At 32.8% G+C, this 19,066-nt stretch overlaps 4 protein-coding genes across 4 annotated transcripts; 3 read left to right on the top strand and 1 right to left on the bottom strand.

The window, feature by feature from the left end:
• Positions 1-4,137: 4,137 nt before the first annotated feature.
• On the top strand, positions 4,138-8,616 carry LOC107932437 (protein NRT1/ PTR FAMILY 8.1). The gene is made up of 5 exons (XM_016864424.1): positions 4,138-4,231; positions 4,923-5,038; positions 5,130-5,347; positions 5,779-6,332; positions 7,597-8,616. Exons 2-5 carry the CDS (start codon positions 4,933-4,935, stop codon positions 8,447-8,449), a joined length of 1,731 nt encoding a protein of 576 aa, XP_016719913.1. The 5' UTR covers positions 4,138-4,231; positions 4,923-4,932; the 3' UTR covers positions 8,450-8,616.
• Positions 8,617-9,769: 1,153 nt separating this feature from the next.
• On the bottom strand, positions 9,770-12,322 carry LOC107932468 (probable sugar phosphate/phosphate translocator At3g11320). Its single transcript, XM_016864457.2, has 4 exons — positions 11,629-12,322; positions 10,915-11,018; positions 10,523-10,751; positions 9,770-10,096 (listed from the first exon to the last, which is right to left on the bottom strand). The coding sequence occupies exons 1-4, from the start codon at positions 12,058-12,060 to the stop codon at positions 9,950-9,952; spliced, it is 912 nt and encodes a 303-aa protein (XP_016719946.1). The 5' UTR covers positions 12,061-12,322; the 3' UTR covers positions 9,770-9,949.
• A 2,470-nt stretch (positions 12,323-14,792) lies between these two features.
• LOC107932432 (17.5 kDa class I heat shock protein) lies at positions 14,793-15,568 on the top strand. Its single transcript, XM_016864415.2, has one exon. The coding sequence runs from the start codon at positions 15,003-15,005 to the stop codon at positions 15,462-15,464; it is 462 nt and encodes a 153-aa protein (XP_016719904.1). The 5' UTR covers positions 14,793-15,002; the 3' UTR covers positions 15,465-15,568.
• An 849-nt stretch (positions 15,569-16,417) lies between these two features.
• On the top strand, positions 16,418-18,067 carry LOC107932448 (uncharacterized). The gene is made up of 4 exons (XM_016864437.1): positions 16,418-16,582; positions 16,921-16,933; positions 17,038-17,656; positions 17,698-18,067. The coding sequence occupies exons 1-4, from the start codon at positions 16,418-16,420 to the stop codon at positions 18,065-18,067; spliced, it is 1,167 nt and encodes a 388-aa protein (XP_016719926.1).
• Positions 18,068-19,066: the final 999 nt, after the last annotated feature.

The raw sequence follows: 19,066 nt of genomic DNA, 5'->3' as shown, positions 1-19,066 counted from the left end.
GATCCACACGAAGAGAAACCGAATCTTGCGGGAGATAGTTTCCATCAAGAATTCATGACAGTCAACCAAAAGGAAATGCTTTTCTGCAGACACGAAAGCTTCTGTCGCAGAACATGGTTGACCCAAGACTCGAATGATGCTCACTTTAATCATTATTATAGTACTCAAAGAAGTCTTGTGGAGGATCCAACAGATCCTAGATTCAAATGGCAATCAGATAAAGGGGGTGATCACCATCATAATTTCTCTAGTACAGTAAGTGATGTTGATATCGTTGAACTAGATGAGTCCAATCACGAAAATGCAACGAATTCATTGGAAGGGAAACACAAAATGATTAGAGAAATAGCAATGGGCTCTCCTCATGATGTCAAAATGGAGATGGATTCTATAAACATCAATGATTCATGCTACACATCTTCATCTGAAGACACGGAACTGGTCTTAGATCAAACGAGTAAGTCTCCCGAGATATGTAGGGATCAAATGCAAAAGAGCCTTCATCTTTTAGTTCCTCCTAAGGGGAAAACTCTACATACACTTCCCTATGATTTCAATCCATCTCCAGCTGAAAGGCCTAGGCCGGAGTTCAATTTGTTTTACGGTACATATAATCGACATCGTCCTACTTCAACTTGTTCCGTAGCTTCTGATTTGCAAGTTGAGGTCTCAGAAGTTGGTTCACCTCCATTAACAACAACAGGTTCATCCATTGATGGTGAGTCAGTTACGTATGATGATAGTGATGTTGATGGGGACATCCGTTCCGACAGTGAAGTGTGGGGAGAGGCAAATGGAGAAAAACCAAAAGAATTACATGATATTATCGAAGAGGATCCCGTCAAAGTAGACCTTTAAGGTTTAAAGACGAAACCCGATGAGCCAAATGCTTCTCATCAGAAGCCTATGGAAGAATTGAAAGTAAAACCGATAACTCAAAGAGCTTCTAGTGTTTCAGACTCGAAATCATATGAATCTAAAACACCTTTGGAATCTAAAAAGAAGATGGAGAAATGCCAACCTGGGGATGCACCGAATGCAATTCAAAGTAGAGAGAAGTTGATAGAGAACAACGATTCTGGATCGAAACAAAGATTTGACGATCCAATTGTGATGGCTCTAAATCAAAGATTGTTGATTGAACAAGTTCCTGAAAACAAATTTTCATCTCCAAGGTCAGTATTACCAGAAAATATCCTGGACAATGAAATACCTCTATCAGATGTTGAGCAACCACAAGAAAACCCGAAATGAACGGAAGCTGGTTGTGAATTCAATAGATCAGTCATCCAGTAATAGCAGTCTCGAAACATTCAAGGTCAGTAATACATTTAAAGGTCTTGGGGTCATATACAAGTATAGAAACATTCTGTATGCTATGTTACTTGGACTCCAAGGTAAATCTAGATACTCGGTCTATGTTTGATATAAGCCTCTCAGACACCAGTGTCAAACATGGGTACCTTAGAGAAAAAATGAATTCTCTGTAACTTAGGGCAAGTATGTGGTATGTGGTAGTCTAACATAGACTTACCAAATGTTCAACAGGGGTCATCTATGTCCATGCTCGTGATACTAAAGGAGAGTCCCAAATATTAAGTAGAGAAAAGGCCGTGCCTGTCGTGGAACAGGCCACTGGGGCAGCTAGTACACGATCTGTTGAAGATACTAAACACGAAACTGAAAGATTAACCGAAGCTAAGGCCAACTCTGGCTTATCAACTTCAGCAGCAGAAAGTGGCAAAGAAGGAGGATAATCACAAAGCAAACGACCATAACATTGCCGTGGAAACATCGAAGCCGACAGAATCCGAAGTGAAACCAACCAAGCCTGAGGGAAATGCTAGCAATGCAGTGTCAAAATGAGGCGATTTTACACAATTCCAGCATGTCTAGAAGCTATGCTCAACATTTACACCATAGAAAAAGCTGAAACTTCCTCCATCCATGAATCAAAGTAGCAAATTTTCAGTTACTGTAAATTTTGAACATATCAATTTTGACAACATTTTGGTACATAAAAAAAGTAGAACTGCAAAAATTGTCAAAGTGAAATACTAACCCATTTACCTTGTAATGAAAGTTAAATATTCTAGTCTCATTGCTTCATCCAATTCATAGATAAACTATAATCTCTTTTTAGCTATACAGGGGTGAATTCAGAAAATTTTACAGTGGGGATCGAAATTGAATTATAAATTTGTTAAAATATCAAATTTGGAGGGACTAAATAAATATATTTTTCATTTTGAAAGAGCCAAAGTACAATTTTACCATATATTAACTTAAATTTTTATTATTTGAAAGGACTGAATAGCATGATTTCCATTTCTGGGCCCCCTTAAATCCACTCTTGAGCTTATGCATTTTTGGGTCCCCCTTAAATATTTCCTTTAATCTCTTCAAAATTTATGAAATTAAAGTTAATATAATAATAAAATTACTCTTTAATCCCTTTAAAATTTTATTTTTCATTTTCACCCTTAAGCTTAGAGAAGGGTTCCTAGCAAATACCATCATTTCATGTCTCAAAAGAGGGTTTAATCTTATAAAAATCATGATCAAAGCATTAGCTTCACAAGTTATTCTTGAAAAAGACTTGGCCTAGCTAGACAAAATATTACAAGACAATAATCATGTACTAAAAGATGTATTAATGGTGTTTAAATTTGTCGAATGTGTCATGTTTTTAAATTATGTCCGAAATTATTGGCATTAACGCAGGTGTGAAAGCAAATATAGCATTCATATTAAATGATAAACACATCATTAAGAAACTAATTAATTAACATCAAATGAACTGGTTGCTTTGATTAGAAGTTTTGTATATATCATCAAGCTTGTCCTTTTTTGGACAACAAGTTCAAACCAAATGGCTTCAGATTGCACTTTTGTTCACATTACTATTTGTTTTTAGAGTCAACCCAAATACATGTTTTAATATTCGACCAATGATGCTTCATGAAAATTAATAAACTTTTTTATCCCTCTGTTGAAGAAATAAGGGAATCTCTGGGACAAGAGGCCGACGGTCGTAGAGTAAGGTATAAAATTATATTTCTACTATTTGACTTTAATTAGAATAAGGTTTTCCAACCCTTAAATAGATATAGTTGAAACTCTTATTGTATCATTCATTTGTCAACATATTAGTGAATTTCTTCTCCTCTGCCGTGGTTTTTTTCCCGAAAGGGTTTCCACGTACAATCTGTGTGTTCTTTTTTTTCTTTTTTATTGCTTTGCGATCGTTCTACCGTCATTATCAACATTTATTATAACAATTAAATAGATTAATTTAATCACGATATCATTAAAAAAATTAAATAAAGCTAAATTGAAATAGAGTTAATACTTACAATAGTGTACGCAGTTAATATTTTAAAGTTTTTATAGTTTTGTAAATAAATCTTTTGTTAAGAATTGAATTGCAACTAAAATTAATAATTTTCAATATATTTTATATAGTAATTGTTAATTCTATTATAATTTAGACTTGTTTGATTCTTTTTAATAATATAGGAACTAAATTTTTTCAATCCTTATAATATACGGATCTCTTAAGTATTTTGACCCTTTTTTATCATATGATAGTATTAATCTATATTTGATATAAGAGGTCTGAACTTGACAATTTTCTCAATTTTATCTCTAAACTTTTTTTATCCATATTAGTCTTGGAATTTGACAACTTTTTTTAATTTGGTCCCAAAACCTGAATTTTGCCACATCATCGTCTAGAATGTTTTTATAAAAAAATATAAACTTTTTAATATTTTTTTCTATGTTCTTAGATTTTATAGAAATTTCAATAAGAAATCTAAGTTTAAAGACCAAATTGAGAAAAATTGTTAAGTTTCCAGACTAAATTGGACCAAAAAAATTTAAGGACCAATTGAAAAAGATTCTCAAATTTAGGGACTAAATATTGCTTTGACCCTTGATATAAAAAAATGAAGAAACGTCTCGTGGACATCAAGGTGATGTAAGAAGGGAAAGGCATTAAAAACAGAAAAAATAAATAATCACACATTTTAAATGAAATTAAAGAGGAAGAAGCAACACAAGTTATGGTTTTTTTTTGGATTTTTGGAAGCATATATAAGAGTGTAAAGACAATACCTTCGATGAAACTCATCGCTCTCCCTTTGTGGAAACCAAAGCCATCTCCTTCAACTCTCATTTTATTTTGCCAGAAAACCATTGTTGATCCACTTGTTACTTGAAGCTTAAGGTATACCAAAACAAACCCAATATTCCTTTTCTCTCATGCATCAATTTTCTTTTTATTTTCTTCAACCTGGAAAATCCATTCATTTCAATACAATCTTTCAGTGCTGTTTTTGAAAATTCTTGGAGCAATACACTGTTAAAACATGATTCAATGCAACCCAAAGTCATCTTTTTGATCTGTATGCTAAAGTTTGTCAGCTTAAACTAGACCAGGAGTGCACATACTATAGCATGTAGACCTAGCAATTCGTATATTTGTGTTATGTTTTTAGATTTCAAGATATTCAGTTCATATAATGTTCATGTTATTCTTTTGTGTCCCAAGTTATTTTGAGACACTCGTCCATGCCTACACTAGACTAGGAGTGTGTATAGACTATAGCATGTAAACCTAGCGTGTATTCGTGTCGTGTTTTTTTATTTCAAGACAGTCATCCATATCATGTTCATGTTATTCTTTTGTGTCTCAAGGTATTTTGAGTCACTCATTCATATCATGTTTATGCAAAAGTTTGGCAGCCTCAACTAGACTAAGAATGTAGAGATTATAACATGTAGACCTAGAACTTGTATATTTGTGTCTGTTTTTCGATTTCAAGACGCTCATCCATAACATGTTCATATTATTCTTTTGTGTCCTGAAGTATTATAGCATGTGAACACTATCTTGATCCAAGTTTTCACTGTTTCAGGCTTTGACAAATGGAAGAAGATGATATATATACCAAAGATGGGACAGTGGATTACAAAGGAAATCCAGCTAATAAGAAGACAACTGGAACCTGGAGAGCTTGTCCCTATATCATAGGTAATCAAAACGGAAGCCATTAAACGAACTTGAAATTAATAATTAAAAGATAAGAGATTTTGATGTTTCACCTTGGCCTTTTATCAAACAGGTAATGAAGGTTGTGAAAGATTGGCATACTATGGGATGAGCACCAATTTAGTGCTTTATTTCAAGCATCAATTAAACCAGCATAGTGCAACCGCTTCAAAAAATAACCAGAACTGGGGTGGAACATGTTACATTACTCCATTGATTGGTGCATTTCTAGCTGATTCTTATCTAGGAAGATATTGGACAATTGCTTGTTTCTCAATCATCTATATCATTGTAAGTATACTTCGAGCCCAAGCAATATACGAAGTTTATAGTCTTATAAAAGTACCATGGAGACCCTTATATTAAAAGACGAATTGCATTTTACCCCTTTTACTCAAAAAATAACAAATTAGTCCTTGTACATACGTTGGATCAAAAAGCAATATAGTTCTATCTATTTCTGCTGTCAAAAACCGACTTGATTGACAAAATAACCAGAAAATTACACGTGCACCTCATTATGACGTATAGAGACCAGTTTTTAACAGTAAAAATGGATGAAAATTTTAATAGAAGGACGAGTTTACTCTTTGATTTAATGTACAATGACTAATTTACTCATTTTGTGAATAAATAAGGCAGAATACAATCCAACTCCTAATATAAGAGCCTCCATAATTCTTTTGCTTTTATAGTCCCTCACTGAGATAATATTGATATAGGGAATGACACTTTTAGCAATGTCTGCATCGGTCGATGGCATGAAGCCATTTTGTTATTCGAAAGATAATTGCAACCCGACCGATAGGCAAAGCACCATTACATTTCTAGCGCTGTACCTAATAGCGCTAGGAACGGGAGGGATTAAACCATGTGTTTCGTCATACGGGGCCGATCAGTTCGACGACACGGACGAAAGGGAGAAGATACACAAGAGTTCATTTTTCAATTGGTTCTATTTCTCAATAAACATTGGTGCACTCATTGCAGCATCTGTGTTGGTATGGGTTCAAACCAATGTGAGTTGGGGATGGGGTTTCGGCATCCCGGCTATAGCCATGGCTATAGCTGTCGGGTTTTTCTTTGCGGGCACTCGTTTATATCGGAACCAAATACCCGGTGGCAGCCCTCTAACACGTCTATGTCAGGTTTTGGTAGCATCCATTAGGAAATATAATGTTGCAGTGCCTGCTGATAAGTCTCTTTTGTATGAAAAAGCAGATGCAGAGTCTAATATCAAAGGAAGCCGCAAGATTGACCATACCAATGATCTTAGGTCAGCTTTTTAAGCTTTTAAATCATCATTCATTACAATGTGAATTTGCAACTAACACTACTCAGATTGCATTTTTACTCTTTCTACTAAGAAAATAGGTAAATTAATTCCTATAATTTAGATAAAAAATTAAATTTGTCATTTCTATTAAAAATTTCATCTATTTATACTGTTAAATCTGGTGTGTCTAATGGAATAATCAGACAGTATCACGTGAATCTCATGCTAACAAATAAGGACCAATTTTTAATAGTAGAAACGGATTGAATTTTTAACTCAATGATCAATTTGCTCTTTGATATAACTTCAAAAGACTAATTTGCTCATTTTTAAGTAGAGAGGGTAAAATGAAATCTGACTCCTAATACAAGAGCCTCTATGACACTTTTTGAAGTTTAGTGATCAATTTAAATTCTAGACGATAGTTTGAGCACATTTCATGAATTAACCCGAAAATAATTGATATTCTAATTGGGATAATATGATTTTTGGTCCCTCAACTTAGCAACTAGGCAACTAGGTTCACTTTAGAACATGTACCTTTTTTGGTCCACTTTTGCACTTGAACTTGGCAACTAAGTCTATTTTGGTCCATGAACTTGAAAACTAAAAATTTAATCATATGACACTCTGATATTATACCACATCATCAGAGTGTCACATTTAGTGTTTTAATAATTGTTGGTTGAACTGGTTACCCTAACGATTCCTGATTCAATCAGTTTGTTTGCTTCGACTATCGAATCAACAATAATTAAATAAATAATTAAAATTCATTTAACTAATTTAATTGTTTATTCTTTTCGATTTTTTATTTTTATCAATTTCAAGCCGTTTTTGAGTCAACCGATTGAACTCTTTTGTTTGGACCGTTATATCAATTAGTTCTCAATTTGTCCAATCTGGTCATATTTCAATAATGTTGGCCATATCACCAAATGTCGACAAAATCTAAGTTCATAGACAAAAATGGATCTAGTTGACAAGTTCAAAAACAAAAGTGGACCCAAAAAAAATATTGGTTCCAAAATGGACCTAATTGCTAAAGAGCCAAAAACTTATATTATCCCATTCTAATTATACAAGTCTGGCGGTACCGTGGCTGACCATGGACTGATGGTAATGGAAGGCAGCAAGGGAGGCTTGTGCGCCAAAATTTTGGAAACTTTTTTCTAAGACCCAAACAATTTTTTTAAATTATAATTAAGTTCAAAAAAATTTTGAAATTTTTAATTAGACTCTCACTATGGCTGCAATTTTTCAGTTTCTTCGACAAAGCAGCAGTGGAAACTCAAACAGACCAATTAAAAGGCATTAATCCATGGCGACTTTGCACCGTCACACAAGTCGAAGAACTCAAAGCTATAATCCGATTACTCCCCATATGGGCTTCCGGCATCATCTTTGCCGCCGTATACAGCCAAATGAGCAGTTTATTCACCTTACAAGGCGAAAGAATGGACACTCGCGTAGCCCACTCCAACTTCCATATCCCACCAGCCTCACTTTCAATCTTCGACACCCTCAGTGTCATTTTCTGGGTACCAATCTACGACCGAATCATCGTCCCGACGACCCGAAAATTCACCGGCCAGAAAAACGGATTAACCCAACTTCAACGAATGGGAATCGGACTCTTCATATCAATCTTCGCCATGGTAGCCGCCGCTATCTTAGAACAAGAACGGCTTAAAATAGTGAAAAAACATAACTATTACGACGTAAAAGAGATGCCATTGACGATTTTCTGGCAAATCCCGCAGTATTTCCTCATTGGGTGTGCTGAGGTTTTTACCTTTATTGGACAATTGGAGTTCTTTTATGAACAAGCACCGGATGCCGTGAAAAGTTTTTGTTCGGCGTTGTCGTTAACCACCGTGGCTGCCGGTAGTTATTTGAGTTCATTGTTGGTTACTATTGTTACTAGTATTACGGCTAAAGATGGGAAACTGGGGTGGATACCGGATAATTTGAATCATGGCCATATTGATTACTTTTTTTGGTTGTTGGCTGGTTTAAGTGTGGCGAACTTTGGGGTTTTCATCGGGATAGCGAAATGGTATACGTATAAGACGGCGGTGGGGACTGTGCCGTTGAATCAGAAAGAAGCGAAATGAAGAAGACGAAGAACATTAGTGTTCGGAGTGTTTTATAAGATTATATATGGGGCTGTCTGTTTTTATCATGTTTTTCGTCGTTGCTATTTACGTATCCTTAGCATCTTATTTGTATTGTGTCTCTCTATTTTTAGAATTTTAACTTTTTAGTCCTTCGTTTGCATTAACACTAAAATTTTTGAAATTAAAAAAAAAATAGTCACAAAGAAGGATTCAATTAGTGAACATAGATTAAACCTAGAACTTTATGCATAATACATGAGTAATAACATAATTTAACCAAACAGCTACCATTTGGTCAAGACTAAAATTTCAAATTTTAAAAAGCACAGGGACTAAAAGTGATCAAATTAAAGTACAAGCACTAAATTCATGATTTGCACAAACTAAAAGGTCTAATACTCAAATTTTGACCAATGTAAAATCTCATATTCAAACTTTTTATAATTTTAAATTTAACCATCAACGTTTACACTTTTATTAATTTAACCATTATTAACTATTTAAAAAGAGTAAATCCATCTTTTTAATAGAAATGCTAATTAAAACATTAATTTTTTAGTGGCTTACTTCAGGTTGATATGACATTATTTGTCTTATATGTTATATCAATAAATTATTTAAAAAGTTGTAAAAATATCCAAAATTAAAAATATATACATAATTCATAAAAATTCAAATACAAATTATTATAAAGTACATGTGGATTGTCATACGGGTTATTATGTTTAAAACTTTAACATTTTAGTTAGTATTTACAATAAAAAATAGTAATTCGACTATTTTTGAAAGGTTGATAGTCAAATTTAACTCTTTTTAAAAGGTTGAAGGTCAAATTTAGCTTTAAAAATAATTAAGGATCAAATTGACAAAAAAATATAAATATTATAAACTAAATTTATTATTATACCTTTAGAATTTTAAATTTTAGTTATATTTATTTGTTATAATCAATATCGTTTAAATTAAATCAGATCAATTCATGGAACTAATTGAATCGAAAATAAAAATTAAATTACTTAATTTACGAATCCTTTATTTCTAATTGAACCGACAAAAATTGATAGTTTAACTGGTTGGACCGAAACCAATAAAACTCGGTCTAAGGGATCAACGACAGGCCCGATCCTACCCATTTGTTACATCCATTGGCGGGAACCAACGACTCAGTCCCTCTTTGGTTTAATTCTTTCCCAAGTCCCTCTACTATTCAAGTTTTTAAAATTTAATTTCTCTATTTTTATTTCAAGAGATTTGTTTTTTTAATTATTTGATTTAAAAATAAATATTCAGCTGATTTAAAAAGAAAAGAAGAAGAAATATCTAATCAAATTTTTTCCAAATTCTCCCTAAAAGAAGACATTGGTTCAACAAAAATTACAAAATTCTTCCTTCAATTTTGTTTCACTCAACAGCCTAATCCCACACTAAAAAACACATAATATTTGTTGAATTTGTGCCCACATATATATTATCCCTATTGCTTAATGGTCCCTTTACTTACATACTGCGTTTTTTAGCTTCAGTATAAAGAATAACCCCTGCCACTGTGAGTGAGTATCCAAGCATCCCGGTAATTGATACTGGATTTTTGAATATCAAGATCGATATAACCACAGCCACCGCCCCTTTCGCGTTTCCCAACACCTACAACAACGACAAAACTTGAATGCTCGTAAAAAACAATTTATTATATCTGTATTAGGCATTTACTCGTATTCGACAATGTATGTATTTGCAAGGTAAAAGTACCATAGAAGCTCTTGTACTAGGAGTCGATTTACATTCTGACTCCTCTACTCAAAAAATGAGAAAATCAATCCCTATACATTAGATCAAAGAGCAAATTGATCATTCTGTTAAAGATTTCATCATTTTCTACTATTAAAATCGGTCCATTTATGTTACCTTCAAAGTACATGTGACATACCACGTGTTAAGGGACCTATTTTCTCTTTGATTGAATGTATAGGGACTAATTTGTTTACTTTTTTTTGCTAAAATGTAATCTGACTTTTAATATAAGAGCCTCTATGATAATTTTACCGTATTCTCTAGTTATTGTTTTTTTACCTGGAGAGTCAAGGGACTGGTATGCTTGGTGACCAAGAAATTGGCTAAGTTGACAAAATAAGCAAGTGCTGAATTGAAGAGGAGATATATTAAGAACTTCCAATCATCTCTTGCAAGTGCAATGGTGATGCCAACTACACCTCTTTCCATGTAAAGAGCTGCTGGGAAAAGGGCCATGACAGCTACAGGTGCCATGTACATTAATAGGTTCATGGAGTTGAGCTTTTCCCTAATCAATTTAAACCCCAAAATTAGATTTCATAAAGACAAAAAAAGCATTTCCGAGAGCAAAATTCCCTTTGTTTAGCATTGGTTTTACCATCAAAAAGTGTTTTAGACAGTCAAAAGCAACGGTAAACGCACTCTAACTCCAAAAATGTCAGGTCCCTTACCCTTCAGAAGACAGCAAAAGGCCTTGAAGCACTGATTTAAGAGCTCTTGCTGCTGTGGCACCAATACACATCATAAATCCAAACAGATGAAACAATGGTTCTCCCTGGCAAGGATTATCATCAAGTATTGTTCAATAAAATTCAATCTATTTTCAAAGTGTTGTTCTTCGAGAGTTAAGAGACCCTTAACAGTAGAGAAGAAACAGTGAATTTGGGGACAAAATTAAATAATATATTTTTATGATAATAAAAATACAATATTATTATTTTAATAGACTATATGTTTATAATTTTTAGAGAATTAAATTAATTTTTTATCATTTTAATAGTCTAGATTCGCCCCTGCTTAAAAAGTTCAATATAAGTCTGGTGTCTATATTAAGTTGTCTCCGAAGTTTCTCTGTGCCCTCTTACTCTATAAATACGTCGAGTTTCTTAAACTCACATAAATATCATAAATTTAATATCCATCATATTTAAAAGGGTGAGTCAACTCTAAAAATCACGATAAAAAACTTAAAATCCTCTCAAACACAAATTAGAGACAAATTCTAGGGATAAGCAAGGATTAATCCTAAAAAGTGATTAAATTATAATTATAATTATAATAAAATTATATGTTAATCCTCTAAAAGGGGAAGAAATTATGTTTAATCCCTTAAAAGTTAATGAAATAATAACACAAATTTTGAGATTTGAAATTTTAAGGCTTACCCCACTGGCAATAATAACACCAGCGACAACAGGCACGAGTGTAACATACGTAATCCAACCTTCCCTTTTAGAAGTCATAACCACCGCAAAAACCGCCGTGAAAAACGGCGTAGTAGCACCAACAGCTTGATTAAACGACACAGGAAGGTACCTAAGCGAAATATTCCCGCCGACGACCGACAAACAAAAGATGAACCCCAAAGCTGATATCTTCATCATCTGCAACCGTGACTTCACCCTTTGCATCGGAGCTATTTTCAGCCATTCAATAGCAATATAACTCAGCAACGAACAAGCCATCATATGGCACAAGGTGAGGAAAATTGGGTACTTGAACCCATAATTACTTAACAAGAACTTGTTCAATAACAAAACCCCAATGTTCGAGGCGTACCATGATGCTATTAAACCGATCGTAAATAAACTTCTCATTGGATTTAATTTTTTATTAAAAAGCAATCTTTTTTTCTGGGTTTTCTGTAAGGAAGAAATTGAATTGCTGGGTTGAACCCAAAGAATTTTCTTTTTTATCAGATTATAGAGAATTTAGCATTGGGATTTGGGTGTTAATGGAAGAAGAATTAAAGTTTTGATTTTTTCTTGGGGTGGGGGGGAATTAGAGAAACCTGAGGTGATGGTTTTTTAATCTCAGGTTTTTGAGGAGGTTAAATCGGAGAAGAGTTCTTGTTCTTCTTAAATTTTTGTTGTGTTGTATTACTTTATATTTTATTTGAGTGAGGGAAAAATAGTAATTTAACCCTTCAATTAGCCGTTTTTCCAGTTTTATCCTACGAAAATAAATAGATTTTCTTGCGTTTTCCCACAAACCAAACACATCTTTTGTTTTCCATGAGTATGCGGACTGATGTAAAATTTGAAGGCTGAGAATTGTAAGAATTAGTATTTGAGCTTCCTCTCCACTAATTTGTTCCTCCCACATTTTTTTAGAAAAAGAAAATTACAAATACAAATTATTAATAAAAATTAAAACAACAAATTAAAAATTAAAATATGACCCAACTTAAATTAAAATAATTTTATATAAACTTATATATATGTAATAGAATTTAAATAAGAATAAATTTTAAATTAATGATTTACCGAAAGTAGAACCTGATCCGAATATCTCAAGATTTTCAGACCTATCAATAAATATTGGTTGCAATAACAATACACATTGCATTTTCAAAAAACTCAAATTCAAATCTTAAAGACAAACATAAAAGCATTAATTTCCATAAACCGAAAAAAAAAGGAATATCTTGATTTCTCCTTAACATGGAATAAAATTACTATTAAACTAAAGTTTTAGGTTGAAATGCAAAATTAACTCTTAAATTATATTGTTTTTCTCACTTATTTAAGTGAAAATCGATATCTAAACTATAAATTTTGTTTCATTTTATTTTAAAATAGGCTTAATTAACAATTTGGCTCTTAAAGTATTCATTTTCTCACTTTGATACTTTAATTTTTTTTGTTCCAATTTGGTACTTAAAACTATATATCAATTATATTTTTTAATCCATTTTTTACGGGCATTAAAAAAAATTTTTATAGCCAACCACTAAGCGCCACATGACATTTTTATGTTAAAAACAAACATTTTTTTATTAAATGTATATACACATTAAAAAATTAAAATAAATAAAAATATATAATCTAGAAAAACACATATAAATTATAAAAAAATTACAAAAATTAAGATAATTGAGAAGAAATTAGTTAAAATTAATAATATTATTACAAAAAAATTGTAAAATTTATTAAAAATTTGTAAAATTATTAAAAATGTTTAAAAATATTTTTTTTATAAAATTATAAAATATATAATTCTAGAATTCTAAAAAGGTATTTAAATTTCATTCTTTTTTGCAATTACTTGAAATTTTAATTTTTTTTAATTTTTATAACAATTTTCAATTTGTAACATTATTTTGATTTTTTTTAAATTTATAATTATATATTTTAGAATTTTATAAAAATTAAAATTTTATAAAAAAAACATTTTATATATTATATAAGATTTTTTTATATTTTTAATCAATACAATATATAATACTTTAATAAAAAGGAGTTGGGGTATTCTCTAATAGTGCCATGTGATCAATCAATGCCGGTCAACAATCAATCAAAGTGAAAAGTATTTCTTAATATTTAAATATTTAATATTATAATTTTTTATTTTTTAAATTTAAATTTAATGTTTTATTTTAAATAAATCTATTTACCACGTGTCATGTGGGGCTTTTTCATTGTTGCTTAATAGTTTTTTTTTAAACATCCATTACAAAATAGACCAAAAATAAGGAAAATTAATACTTTAAATATCAATTTGGGGCAAAATAAATTTAAGTACCAAAATGAAGAAAATGTAAATTAACTCTCAAACTACATTGTTTTTATCACTTACATAAAAAAAATGTAGTCAAATTTGGTTTCTCACTTACATTGTTTCATTTTATTTCAAAATATGATACCAACCATTAAGAGTGTTCCACGGGACTCTAGGACATTCTTATTGGTTGCCATACAAATGAGATGAAATTAATAGCTTAAGCACTATATTTGACCAATAAATTAAGTCCTTAAGTGAAAAAAATCATATAGATTAAAGGTCAACTTTGAGTTAAGGTTTTTTTTTTTTATGTATAACCAAAGTATTTTGTATGTTCCTTTTAGGTCTAATAAAAATGATTTTTTTTAGATTCGTGATACTCCACCTAATAATCTCACATTCAAGGTTTAAATTTGAGTTCTCTCCCTTGAAGTGTAGTATAACTAAACAATATGCCAACAGTTGTTGATACTTTTATGTTGAGCTTGAGACTTTGCCTCTGTTTTTAGAATAGGACTGTCTAGATTAGGAACTAATTGAAGTATCAGTCCAAAATAAGGAATTGGACCAGTTGACATGTGAGCTTGTATAAAATAGTTGAACCGGGAAAAAAACAATTAAACTAATTTTTTTATTTTTTTAATATTTTTACAATCTTTTAATAATTTATTTAATTAAACCGAATAAACCAGTTAAAATTTATTTTTAATCATAAACCTTAAAATATGTTAAAAGTACAACACAGTTATTGGGCTTTAAGTTGAAGTACTCAAGTTATCCCTATTAAAGCCCATAATAATATAAAAATATTCAAGAATGTTCTAGAATAGAAAGTACTTATATTCATCATTATTAGAATCTTCAAGATCATGCTCTACACAATGATTTAAAGCCTAAAAATAGAAAAATCTCGTTCAAGCTAGAATCCTCCACAAACTACTATAAATACCCATTTCACCTCCCCTACAATTCTCAGAAAAGCAAAAGTTAAGATCAACAAGCATTCAAACACAAGCTTACCCACAGTTTTTCAAAAATGTCTTTGATTCCAAGCTTCTTCGGCAACAGACGCAGCAACAACGTGTTCGACCCATTCTCTCTCGACCTCTGGGACCCACTCAAGGACTTCCCCGTCTCAACACGGTCACCGGAAACCTCTGCCTTCGTCGACGCTCGGATTGACTGGAGGGAAACGCCGGAAGCTCACGTGTTCAAAGCCGATGTGCCGGGGCTTAAGAAAGAAGAAGTGAAAGTACAGGTAGAAGATGATAGGGTGTTACAGATAAGTGGAGAAAGGAACGTGGAGAAAGAAGATAAGAACGATACGTGGCACCGCCTTGAACGGAGCAGCGGCAAGTTTATGAGGAGGTTCAGGTTGCCGGAAAATGTTAAGATGGGTCAAGTTAAGGCTTCAATGGAAAATGGGGTGCTGACCGTGACTGTTCCGAAAATGGAAGTTAAAAAGCCTGATGTCAAGGCTATTGACATTTCTGGTTAAAATATGTTTATTGTGTGTATGTGTGGAGTTTCTGAACTTAAAACAATAAAATTTACTATCTTATTATTATGAGTTTTTATTAAATAAAAATTATATTATTCTTATTTTTATTTGAACATAGGATCCAATGTTTCAATATATACTATTAAAAATAAATAAAAACACTAAAGGGTTCAGAAATAAATTAATAACAGTGTTAATTTTTTATTTATATAATAAAAAAATAAAATGTACAAATATTATAAATTAATTTTGTTAAATTATAATTAAGTTGGTGTCTAAAATTTTTGGGTTAAAATTTTTAAATTAAGATTAAATTTTAAAAATTAAACTTGTAATAATAATAAGAGTTGTGAACTTATCTATTTCTTGATTTTCCATCTATTATATTGGCACCCAACATGACATTGAATTGGTATATCATTAAATTGGTTGAAATTGAGGTGTTTAAATTTTTTTTAGGTGTCCTAAAATCTGTACCATTTGGAAACAAACGGTCACGTTGCAATGTTGGACCTTTAACGTCACAACGATATCAAGTTAGTGAGTTGCACCGCGACAAGGAATCTCTAAAGTCGTAACTTTAACCTGATAGTGTGAAACTTTACAATTTAGTTCTTATTTGATCCCAAGTCATCTTAAGAGCTTTTGTAAGCATGTATAAAACCTGAAAATGATTGTATAATATATTTTGAATGAGTAATATAATTATTAGCATGTATTCATAGTTAAATTGAGTTGTATTTTATTGTAGTTACTCTGACAATGAATATGACATCCTGTATTTCTGACCTAACAATCAGATCGGATATGGGGTGTTACACTGTATGCCGTGGAAGGTAGCGTTCTAGGTACTTTTCCAATTAGGGGTAAGTTTCCACAGATTGTTGAAGTTCAGTCTGATTCTTTGTTCGGAGATTACTCATGATGAGATCCAATAGACTCTGTTTGAGATGGCTCCATTCAAATCTCCTGATATTGATGGATTTCATATTGAATTTTATCAAAAACAATGTAGTGTTGTTGGGGCGTCAATTTTTGAAATGAATCAAGAGGATTTTGCAGGGAAGGAGTTGGATCTGTTTTGGAATCAGATGTTATTAGTTCTCATAACCAAGGTATGGGTGCCGGAAGTCTTTACCCAATTTCGTCCCAGAAGTCTATGTACTATGCCTTATAAAATTTTAACAAAGGTGATTAAGCGTAGTGTTGTGGCACCTAATCAAACTAGTTTTGTGATGGGTTGATGTATCACAGATAACATTATCATTGCACAAGAGGTTGTCCACTCCATGTTTAAATGTAAGGGCGCAACAGGATGGATAACGATTAAAGTTGATTTAAAGAAGACTTATGATTGCATTTGGCGGGATATTATGGAAGACACCTTGGTGGATGTTGGTTTGCCTTCAAGTATTATTTCTGTCATCATGCACTATCTTTCCTCATCATGCAGATTCTGTGGAACGGTGAGTTATCAAAAACTTTTGTGCCTACTCGAGGCAATAAGGGGACCCTTTGTATCCATATTTTTTTGTCTTATGTATGAACTGTTTGGGGCATCTCATTCAAGCTGCTGTGGAAAGTCGTCAATTGAAGCCAATTCGGTTATCTCGAAGGGTGGGTCCTTTGATTTCCCATCTCTTTTTCATAGATGATTTAGTGTTATTTTGTGAGGCCTTTGTTGCCCAAGCCAATTTAGTTAGTGCTATTCTCCATCGATCCAGCTACTTTTCTGGGCATAAAGTGAATGCTCAAAAGACTTCTATTTTCTTTTCCTCGAATGTCGCAACTGCGGAAGCAAGTGGACTAGGTGGTATTATGGGCTTCAATAGGGTTGATGACTTGGAATCTATGGGGATGCCTTTATTTCATAAAAAGGTGACTTGTAACACCTTTCAATTTGTGATTGATAAAGTGAGAAGAAAGCTAAATCCGTACCACGCTAAGTTGTTGGCTTTGGCTGGTCGTGTTACTTTAGCTAAGTCGGTTCTTTTAGCCATACCCTATTATTTCATGAAGATCATGTTGTTGCCTATTAAGGTTTCTCATGAGATAGAGAAGCTAGCTTGGCAGTTTATTTGGGGGACGACTAATACGGCATGCAAGGTATCTTTAATTAAGTGGGAATCTTGCTATCAACCGGTGGAGAGCGCTGGTCTTGGTATTCGAGGATTGGAGGTGCAGAATAAGTCTTTTTTTGTATAAGCTATGTATTGCTTTGCTTACATAGGAGAATGATCTTTGGGTACAAGTTCTTCGCTACAAATACAGATTTGGGAATGGTTGCCCTGTTTCGACTGCGAAACCAGGTTGCAATTTGTATATTTGGCGATCACTCTCGAGGGTATGGGCACAATTTCGAAGCAAATATTTGTTGGTCGCTACGGACTGGGAGGTGCGTGCAGTTTTGGATGGATACATGGGTTCCGGATGTGGGGCCTTTAAGTGATCTTTTTCCTGGTATGGTGGCCGGTATAGAGGACTTGCGTATTAGTAATGTTGTTGACTCGTTGGGGAATTGGAGGTGGGATTCAACGTTCTTGCGGATCACCTTTATTCCTCCTCCAAGTGAGACAGCAGGGCCGGACAGATGTATTTGACGATGGACAGCTATGGGGCAATTCTCTGTATCGACAGCTTACAAACATCTTGTAGCAGGTTCTTTGGAGTCTAAGGAAGAGCATTGGAAGCACTTATGGAAGCTACGGGCACCTTTTAGAGTCAAGCACTTTTTGTGGCTTCTGTACAAGGAGAGGGTTCTTACTAGTTTTGAAAGATGTCGAAGGGGATTTAGTGACGATGCTTCTTGCCCTCCGTGTGGACATGATGTAGAGAGTGTTTTGCACGAGCTGTGTGGGTTAAGTTGGTAGCAAATAGTTTGCATGGAGCGTTCTTCAGAGGGGAGTTAAGCTTTTGGCTTACGAATAAGATTCCCAATGTGACCCATGTTAGTTTGTTGAATGTTCCGTGGGAGGTTCTGTTTGCAATTGTTTGTTGGCGTCTTTGGAAGCAGCGGAATGCTGTCGTTTTCCAGCAAAAACACAGCAGTACGGAGGACTTTGTCGCGAGCTGTTGGAGCTGGGCTGCATCAGTTCATAAGGCTGCTGATTTAAGGTTGTAACAATGCCGATCAGTTACAACAAATGATAAATGGTTAAATTATTAAACTATGCCATATAAGATTTGAATCGGTTCATAAAACTTTTGTAAAAGTTCTGAATATCTCAAAATCAAATTTTTACGGTATTCATTTGTTAATGGTTAAATTAATAATTTTAATAACAGAAGGACCTTATTGATATAAGCTTGATAGATTGGGATGTAATTAGAATGTTTTAAAATTTAGAGATCAATTTGATACTAATAAATGTAACACCTTTTACCCAGTCCGGTCTCCGAACCCGAGTAATAGAATGTCAGAAACAAATACAAACCATTTACAAACAAATTATAACTTAAGTCTCAATTAATTATTATACATTTCATGAACAATCAAATTAACATGTGTTTCAATAAATTTTGGTTTAATATCGAGAGCTTACAGAAGGTTAAAATTAAGCTAGCAACTATTAGGGATCAAATTGAAACTAAATTAAAAA

Source organism: Gossypium hirsutum, chromosome D08 (genome assembly GCF_007990345.1).
Source record: "Gossypium hirsutum isolate 1008001.06 chromosome D08, Gossypium_hirsutum_v2.1, whole genome shotgun sequence".
NCBI classification, from domain to species: domain Eukaryota; kingdom Viridiplantae; phylum Streptophyta; class Magnoliopsida; order Malvales; family Malvaceae; genus Gossypium; species Gossypium hirsutum.
The sequence above is the reverse complement of the archived record's forward strand: the minus strand, read 5'-3'. Positions and strand labels throughout refer to the sequence as shown.

Coding starts and splice junctions, on each gene's coding strand:
- LOC107932432 (XM_016864415.2), top strand. CDS start 15,003: ATGTCTTTGATTCCAAGCTTCTTCGGCAACAGACGCAGCAACAACGTG.
- LOC107932468 (XM_016864457.2), bottom strand. CDS start 12,060: ATGAGAAGTTTATTTACGATCGGTTTAATAGCATCATGGTACGCCTCG. Junction 10,752..10,914: donor CTTTTGCTGTCTTCTGAAGG/GTAAGGGACCTG, acceptor TAAATTGATTAG/GGAAAAGCTCAACTCCATGA. Junction 10,097..10,522: donor CCAGTCCCTTGACTCTCCAG/GTAAAAAAACAA, acceptor TCGTTGTTGTAG/GTGTTGGGAAACGCGAAAGG.
- LOC107932448 (XM_016864437.1), top strand. CDS start 16,418: ATGGCTCCATTCAAATCTCCTGATATTGATGGATTTCATATTGAATTT. Junction 17,657..17,697: donor GGATTGGAGGTGCAGAATAA/GTCTTTTTTTGT, acceptor TTGCTTACATAG/GAGAATGATCTTTGGGTACA.
- LOC107932437 (XM_016864424.1), top strand. CDS start 4,933: ATGGAAGAAGATGATATATATACCAAAGATGGGACAGTGGATTACAAA. Junction 5,039..5,129: donor AGCTTGTCCCTATATCATAG/GTAATCAAAACG, acceptor TTTATCAAACAG/GTAATGAAGGTTGTGAAAGA. Junction 5,348..5,778: donor TCTCAATCATCTATATCATT/GTAAGTATACTT, acceptor ATATTGATATAG/GGAATGACACTTTTAGCAAT.